Source organism: Salmo salar, chromosome ssa05 (assembly GCF_905237065.1).
Source record: "Salmo salar chromosome ssa05, Ssal_v3.1, whole genome shotgun sequence".
Lineage (NCBI taxonomy): Eukaryota > Metazoa > Chordata > Actinopteri > Salmoniformes > Salmonidae > Salmo > Salmo salar.
Window position 1 is genome coordinate 85644553 of NC_059446.1, and position 8733 is coordinate 85653285.

An 8733-nucleotide genomic window follows, 5' to 3' on the forward strand; every position below is an offset into this window, starting at 1 on the left:
GCGAAGGGTATCATTTTTTTGTTTTTGTTCCTTTGACAAATGTTGGTTCATGGTGGACACAAACCTGAAAATGTACCGTAACCTACATGTTTTAAATTGTGTGCTTCCGTCTAAAATAATAATGAGTGGTTGAATGATGTGCCTTAATGCTAACAAATGCTTACATATGGCATAATACTAATAACGCCTCAGTGGAGGCCATTGAATAACCTTACAACGACCTCCAAGACAAACACTATATTCATTTAACCCTTTCACTTTTTGATATTTATTTTACCTTTATTTAACTAGGTAAGTCAGTTAAGAACAAATTCTTATTTTCAATGACAGCCTAGGAACAGTGGGTTAACTGCCTTGTTCAGGGGCAGAACAACAGATTTGTACCTTGTCAGCTCGGGGATTCAAACTTGCAACCTTTCGGTTACTGGCCCAACACTCTAACCACTAGGCTACCCTGCCGCCCCCATGTTGGAGTATGGGTGTTTTAGGTTTGATATTGTTACTGAAGTTTGATTATTGACTTATATCAACTAACTGAATGTTGAAGTATAGGCTACTGCCTGCTGCATAACATGTCTGTATTCCCCATTGAAAACTGTTGCTTGAAATGATTAGGCTTCTAAGCCTGCCTTTGCACACTATCCTTCTGAGGGTCAGTCCTGTAGTCACATCAAATGGTACATCTCTCTCCCACTTCTCTGAGGGTCAGTCCTGTAGTCCCATCAAATGGTACATCTCTCTCCACTTCTCTGAGGGTCAGTCCTCTAGTCACATCAAATGGTACATCTCTCTCCCACTTCTCTGAGGGTCAGTCCTGTAGTCACATCAAATGGTACATCTCTCTCCCCACTTCTCTGAGGAAACGTGCACAGGCTTGACGTGCACATAAGGGATACTTTATTATGCAACTTGTGTTCGGAGACTGTTGTGGTTGTAGTGTGGAATGGGAAAATTGAGCGCCTGTTTATTTTTGAAGTGTATTTATTTGATTTATTCTTATTTTGTTATGAGCTATTTGCCTATCGAGGCTTAGTCATGATGGCGGGCTTCATTCCAAGATTTTGGCTGTTTGTTGATACAAGGCTGAGAGGACTTTCCTATGCTAATGTAAAGGGACAGTGCCAAAGTGTAACCATGTATTTTCAGCGATGCAGTAGGTTAAATAAGTGCCCTCCCCAATTGATTTTGACTTTCAAGTTGCACATTGTGAAGATAGGCTATTTAATTTAGTGTACTATGGTGCACATCCTCTCCTTGCTCCAAGACGTATGAGCTGATCTGGGATCTGCCCTAATAGCCCCTGTACATTTCTCTGCTCTTATAAAAAAAATCATATTTGTATGACAAATGTTGTCTTGTGAAGTGTCATTTTACATCAAAAGCAGCTCAAATGCTGACTACCTCAAATTTGAACCTTGCATTATCAAAATCTGTAAAAATGAAACCTCGCCGTGTAATCCAGTTTACATGTAAGACTAAAACAGCAATTTTAGTCACACTGCGTAAACGAGAAACCAGAGACAATAACCATTCAAGTGGTTATTCACTAGTGTGAAAACTGCGCCAGTGGTGCGCACAGATCCTGTGTAACATCTCCCCTACTTGCGTTTTGATGTTCACGAGTTACGTCTACAGTGAGTCCAGTTACATGCACACAATACGATTATTGTGTATAGTCAGATTAATATAATAGTTCGTTTTAAATCGTTTACATGTTTTGCAAGAACGATTTTCCTAATCATGTTTGCATGGACGCATCTGAAATCAGGCTACCTGACGGGACTTCAATAAATTCCAAAAATTGCCAATAAACGTTCTACCACCGAGATCATGTTATTTTTACCAAGTCTATTTGATTCTGAGTTGGGACATAAAGTTTGTATGTGAACTATTTGTAAATTGCATAATTCCAGAGTCACTCGCGCATAAGAGGTGGGTTGCGCTACCGGTGCTAGCACATGCGCAGATCAGATACTCCGATTAAACTGTTTAGAGGTGATGATAATTCGAAAGATTGCTAAAAAACAAAAAGCAGCGTTTAATCGGCGTATGCTTCTATTTTGACTTTACGACGATTAAGATAAACAGATTAAAGTGTTTACTTGACTATTGCCATACTCGGCCAACTGCCACAATCCGTTTAATATCGAATTATTAGTGCGCATGTTAAGTACGCACTAGTGACACCTTCATATACAGTCAATGGCAGGGTCATCACTAGTTACCACAGCCACAAAGTCATAATTATGGCTAAACTCCGCCTATTTCTCAAATGTATCTTCTTAAAATCAGATGTTAAACCTAAACAGCACTGCTAACCTTTTAATGCCTAACATTTAAATTAAGACCAAAAACTAATTTTTGTTTTCATGAATTTTTAAGATGTACACAATTTTGACTTTGTGGCTGTGGTAACTTGTGACAACCCAATGTCACTGACAAGTTCCTTAGCACAGCTTTCAATTACTGCATCTTAACATTTTACTACATTGCAGATAGGTATTTAGGAAACGGGGCGCATCTAACGCAGCATCGTGCATATGCGAATCATCCACCTGCTACAGGTAATCTACATATATTCAATCGCTGTTTCTCTGACATATACCAGCCGGCATATTTTTGGTAGTAGTCGATGTTAGCCTACAGACTACGATATGGGATACATCACATCCTCGCAGAAACCGATGTTCGTATCACTAACTGGACCAGTAGTGAAGATATTTATGTCTGAATTTGCCAAATCCAACATTTGGAAATCAAGTTAATTTCATGTGTATGTTCCGGTGGTTGGGCTTCTTCCTTCTTTCAGGAATATGGCACCAGGACCAGGTTTCAGTGATGAAAAGAATGAGACATTGTGCGAGAGGTACAGTAACATCTAATAAGTCATGGTTGGACACGTCATTGTCTATAACTATATCATCAAAGTGATTTGATTAGTGTTGTCGTCTGTTCAACGTCAACATGAGAAATAACACCCTAATAAAGCTTTTACTTTTGTACTGTACATTTGACATTGACTTTTGACAGTAGGCTAACCACTCCCTTTAATCAGTGGACTATATTTGAGTTAATTCGTAAAATCAGGAAACGGCAGAGAGGAGTGTCATCCAGAGAAATTGACTTCCTGCACAGAAGCACGTACCGTTGAGCATTACATTACACCATACAAGGATAAAGGAAAATGACTCACAACCAGGCGATTATATTCTATTGACATACAGTAATACGAAGACAATGAGGACATGTTGAACCAAAACCAAGTATGCTTTATGAACACGGGCCCAGAAGTTTAGGAGGTAGTCAAATAAAAGACTGATCTTCCCTAAATGTTCTTGTATGATTAATTTTCTTAGTGAAAGCACTGTCTATGTACATAACCCACACCTGGATGGGATGAAAGAAGACATTCTCTACCACTTTAACCTGGGGACCTCCACACACAACCTGCCTGCCATGTTTGGAGACGTCAAAGTAAGATTACTGATTGATTCATTAGGATACTAGCTAGATTGCATCAGTAAATGGACATTCATAACATCTTATTTCCTGCATTCAATATGGTAATCTTTTCTGTATTCATCACACATTGGGCTGGTTTACCAGATACAGATTAAGCCTAGTCCTGGACTAAAAACCCTTTCAATGGACGTTCACCATAGAACATGTGTTTTAATCCAGGACTAGCTTTATTGTATTGTTGTCTCTACCTTCTTGTCCTTTGTGCTGTTGTCTGTGCCCAATAATTGTTTGTACCATGTTTTGTGCTGCTACCATGTTGTTACCATGTTGTTGTCATTTGTTGCTACCATGCTGTGTTGTCATGTGTTCCTGCCATGCTATGTTGTTGTCTTAGATTTCTCTTTGTGTAGTGTTGTAGTGTCTCTCTTGTCGTGATGTGTGTTTTGTCCTATATTTTTATTTTTTATTTTTAATCCAAGCCCCATTTCCCGCAGGAGGCCTTTTGGTAGGCCATCATTCTAAATAAGAATTTGTTCTTAACAGACCTGCCTAGTTAAATAACGGTTAAATAAAATAAAAAATAAAGTAGGATTAATCTGGGTTCAGGAAAGCAGCCCTGTATTTCTATTGACTTTTTGTATTCCTTCCCAGAACGTTAACATTTACGTTGTCTGCTCTTATGTTCATGCCTCAGTTTGTGTGTGTTGGGGGCAGTCCCTGGAGAATGAAGTCCTTCATAGAGTACATTGCTGGAGAGCTGAGTCTGGAGGACCCCAAGGCTGAGTACCCCAACATCTGTGCAGGAACTGACCGCTACGCCATGTACAAGATTGGCCCCGTGCTGTCCGTCAGCGTACGTGAAGAAATACAATACCACTAGCCATTTTCAATCACTTCTGCTTTATTATAGTGTCACTAGATGTTAGTAGGTTTAACACGGGTTTCAATCACTTGTAGTTTATTATAGTGTCACTAGATGTTAGTAGGTTTAACACAGGTTGCGTCTCAAATGGTACTCTATATTGCACTACTTTGGACAAGGGCTCTGGACAAAGGCCGTCACTAGGTAATATGCTGCTATTTGGGATGTGTTAGTGTAGCAGTGTGTTCTGCCGAACAGACTGAATTGAGTGGCTTAATCAGTGTTGTCCTTCTAACACAACTGCGTTGCCATGAACTAGTGCAGACAAGGTCGTCACGCTATCTGACGTGAGACTGTGGTGGTGTAATGTGGTACATCTATGACATGACGTGTCTCTCTCTTTGTTTTTCAGCATGGCATGGGTATCCCCTCCATCGCCATCATGTTACACGAGCTCATCAAGCTCCTCTACCATGCTCGCTGCACTGATGTTACCATCGTTCGCATTGGGACCTCCGGTGGATTAGGTAGGCCTAGAGAGTTTTCTGTCTGGTTGTACTTCTCAAGTGCTTTGGATTTGATATTAATCCTTTCTGATTAACCACAGCACATCTGAATCCCACTGTAGTCAAACTAGTAATAACACTAATATGGGGTGTTTAAATCAATCAATTAAAGTCCTTTGATTAATTGAAATATGTGTCCCAAACGGCACCCTATTAACCTTCATTTAACCAGGCAAGTCAGCTAATTCTTATTTTAAATCACAGCCTACCCCGACCCTGTGGGACTCCCAATCACAGCCAGATGTGATGCAGCCTGGATTCAAACCAGGGACTGCAGTGATGCCTCTTGCACTGAGATGCAGTGCCTTAGACCGCTGCGCCACTCGGGAGCCCAAAAGTATGGCCCAAAAGTAGTGTACTTCATAGGGAATAGGGTGCCATTTGGAACACAGACATAAAACAAGCCATATTTGCTGTACATTTTCCATCCACTCTGTTCCCCCTTCTCTCTCCAGGCCTCGAGCCTGGCACGGTTGTCGTCACCAAGCAGTCAGTAGACGCCACCTTCCTGCCCAGGTTGGAGCAGGTCATCCTGGGGAATGCTGTGGTGCGCAGCACGGACCTGGACCAAGGTCTGGCTGAAGAGCTGCTCCAGTGTAGCAAGGACCTGGGTCAATTTGAGACGGTCATCGGAAACACTATGTGTACAATGGATTTCTATGAAGGTGTCGGTTATTATACGCTACTTCACTTTTCTGCTTGTTGTCTGCCAATCTGTCTTTTTTTAAATGTTATGCTGTGTTAACATGATACCTGATCTGTCTGTGCCCCTGTCAACTCCATTGCTGTCCTTGTAAAGCCCAACATGTTAGGCATGACAATGAGTGAGTTGGCATGATGGCACAAACAGACTGGCCCTACTAGAGTTACTGTGTGTAGCTAGCTGGTATTTTGTGTGTCCAGGACAAGCGCGTCTGGATGGGGCCTTCTGCTCCTACACAGAGAAGGATAAACAGGACTACCTGACCAAGGCCTATGAGTCTGGGGTTCGAAACATCGAGATGGAGTCTTCCGTGTTTGCTGCCATGTGTAAACTCAGCGGTCTGAAAGGTACACCACTGGTGTAGTTGTAGCTATCCATGATGATAGTACAAGCCATATTAGCAGTGTTATTCACAGACATAAAGCTTTTTTTAAACAAATATAAAAACCTTTGACTTTGTATGCATTAAAGATGAAATAAAGATGCATATATATTTGAATAGATGTATTAAATATATGTGTTTTACATCATATTCATTCACTTGAAGGTCCTAATGTTGAACCTTTTAGTAGGATCAAAGTTCAGTATTGTGTTGCTGGTAAATAAATAGGCTGGTCCTTGATCTGTTTGTATTGTCATGCCAACTGTCTCATGTTTGAGGAGTTGGCATGATACTGTAGCAGACTGGCACTCAGGACTAGTAAACAATCACTCTCTGTCCTCTGTCTCTGTGTCCATCTGAAGCGGCCGTGGTGTGTGTGACGTTATTGGACCGCCAGAAAGGTGACCAGCTGAGCAGCTCTCATGAAGTTCTCCACAGCTACCAACAACGTCCTCAGATACTGGTCGGTCACCTGATCAAGAAGATGCTCCAAGCCTCAGCCTCTAGCAGAAGCTAGGCTCTTGCATTTTAGCATTCTGATGTTATGTGACTTATGAAAGGCCTCTTGTACACAGGGTATACAAAACATGAAGATCACTTTCCTGATATTGAGTTACACCCCCCCCCCCCGACAAAAAACGGTGCTCCAGGCAACTACTTCCATAACCCGTTCAAAGGCACATTTGTCTTGCCCATTCACCATCTGAATGGCACACATAGACAATCCATGTCTCAATTGTCACAAGGTTTAAAAATCCTTCTTTAACATGTCTCCTCCCCTTCATCTACACTGATTGAAGTGGATTTAACAAGTGACATCAATAAGGGATCATGGCTTTCACCTGGATTCACCTGGTCAGTCTGTCATGGAAAGAGCAGGTGTTCTTAATGTTTTGTATACTTGGTGTACGTGTAATTTAGGGCAGCACTGATTCACAGTCATTCATTCCATATAGCCTGGCTGCTTTCACTATGGACTTCGCAATCATTCTCAATAGCAATCATTGACCGTATAGAAGACAATATATATCTACAAAATCTATTGTTTCTGGATTGTAGTTAAGTATAACCAAATTGGTATAGTAATCATGAGAAACATCAAACACACCTCTTACTTGACACTACCTCTGTTTTATACCAAATAAACCAATGCTGGGTGAAGTAAAGTAACTTGTTCCAAAAGTTGTTGCTTTGTGTAACATTAGAAAATATATTATACACAGTTTGTTTTTTAAACTCCTTGATCTTTTTTTAACCCCAAGCCTTTAAGATGAAATGTTTTGTTTTAATTCACCAGTATGTATATTTTAGTTTTATATGCTGTAGCTATAGTAACGAGCAAGTTATGAATATTAAAGATAAGACTTCTCTGTACCACTTTAGCTACTTTGAAGACTTATCAGCACTGCATTGTACTGTACTATAAAATGTTGCTCTGAAACCATAATCATACATTCAACGTGTAGTCCTGTTACTGAGAAAATATGTAACTGAGTGCTTTTAATGTCAGCTAATGAGCAATAAAACCACAAATACTGTAAATATTTCAGTGTGATTAAAATGGGTTTATGTCATCAACATTAGGAAGCAGCTAATGGGGATCCTTAATAAATACAGATACAGAAGCCGTCCCTGTAGGGGAGGTTTCCCGGACACAGATTAGACCTGGACCTGGATGTAAAAAGCAAGATCAGTGTAGAATCTCCATTGAAACTATCTTTATAGTCTAGGACTAGCTGTGTCCGGGAAACTGGCCCATAGTGTCGGGCAGGCCTTGGGATTTCTCTCATGCATATTTCAATTGATTGACATTGATCATTGATTGAATCATGCCCCTAGCAGCATTGCCTTGTCTCATTGATAAATGCACTAATTCTCTATACCAACATTGTGATGATGCTCCATGTTTTCTCTTTTTGGCTGTGTCTGAAGCCATTCTCAAAGTCTGGTAGCCTATAGCATACGTGAGCTAGGGGCGCGTTCAACTGGGACCTGTGAATGTGTTTAGGTCATGAATGCGTTCCATAGGTTTATAAAATCGAGCACACAGCCATGCAATCTCCATAGACAAACATTGGCAGTAGAATGGCCTTATTGAAGAGCTCAGTGACTTTCAATGTGGCACCGTCATAAGATGCCACCTTTCCAGCAAGTCAGTTTGTCAAATTGTTGCCCTGATAGAGCTAGCCTGGTCAACTGTTCAGTAAGTGCTGTTATTGTGAATTGGAAATGTCTAGGAGCAACAACGGCTCAGCCGCGAAGTGGTAGGACACACAAGCGCACAGAACGGGACCGCCAAGTGCCGATGCACGTCGAGTGTAAAATTCTCTGTCCTCGGGTTGCAACACTCACTACCGAATTCCAAACTGCCTCTGGAAGCAACATCAGGACAAGAACTGTTCGTCGGGAGCTTCATGAAATGGGTTTCCATGGCTGAGCAGCCGCACACAAGCCTAAGATCACCATGTGTAATGCACGACCTCACTAATGCCCTAGTGGCTAAATGGAAGAAAGTCCCCGCAGCAATGTTCCAACATCTAGTGGAAAGTCTTCCCAGAAGAGTGGAGGCTGTTATAGCAGCAAAGGGGGGGACCAACTCCATATTCCATGATTTTGGAATGAGATGTTTGACCAGCAGGTGTCAGCATACTTTTGGTCATGTAGTGTATTTGTAAGTATTTAAACATTTCAAATAGAATACTTTAGACGTTTTTCCTCAAAATATACCTCTGTAATATTTTACATTTTACTATGCCTA

At 41.1% G+C, this 8733-nt stretch overlaps 1 protein-coding gene across 1 annotated transcript; it reads left to right on the forward strand.

Moving 5' to 3' along the window:
* Positions 1 to 2282: 2282 nt before the first annotated feature.
* LOC106594171 (uridine phosphorylase 1) lies at positions 2283 to 7519 on the forward strand. The gene is made up of 8 exons (XM_014185537.2): positions 2283 to 2564; positions 2810 to 2866; positions 3357 to 3474; positions 4157 to 4315; positions 4737 to 4851; positions 5346 to 5555; positions 5794 to 5940; positions 6338 to 7519. Exons 2-8 carry the CDS (start codon positions 2814 to 2816, stop codon positions 6490 to 6492), a joined length of 957 nt encoding a protein of 318 aa, XP_014041012.2. The 5' UTR covers positions 2283 to 2564; positions 2810 to 2813; the 3' UTR covers positions 6493 to 7519.
* Positions 7520 to 8733: the final 1214 nt, after the last annotated feature.

Excerpts from the sequence above, each read along its gene's own strand:
- LOC106594171 (XM_014185537.2), top strand. The coding sequence starts at position 2,814 with ATGGCACCAGGACCAGGTTTCAGTGATGAAAAGAATGAGACATTGTGC. Across the intron at positions 3,475-4,156 it reads CCATGTTTGGAGACGTCAAA|TTTGTGTGTGTTGGGGGCAG; the intron begins GTAAGATTACTG and ends TTCATGCCTCAG. Across the intron at positions 4,316-4,736 it reads GCCCCGTGCTGTCCGTCAGC|CATGGCATGGGTATCCCCTC; the intron begins GTACGTGAAGAA and ends TTTGTTTTTCAG.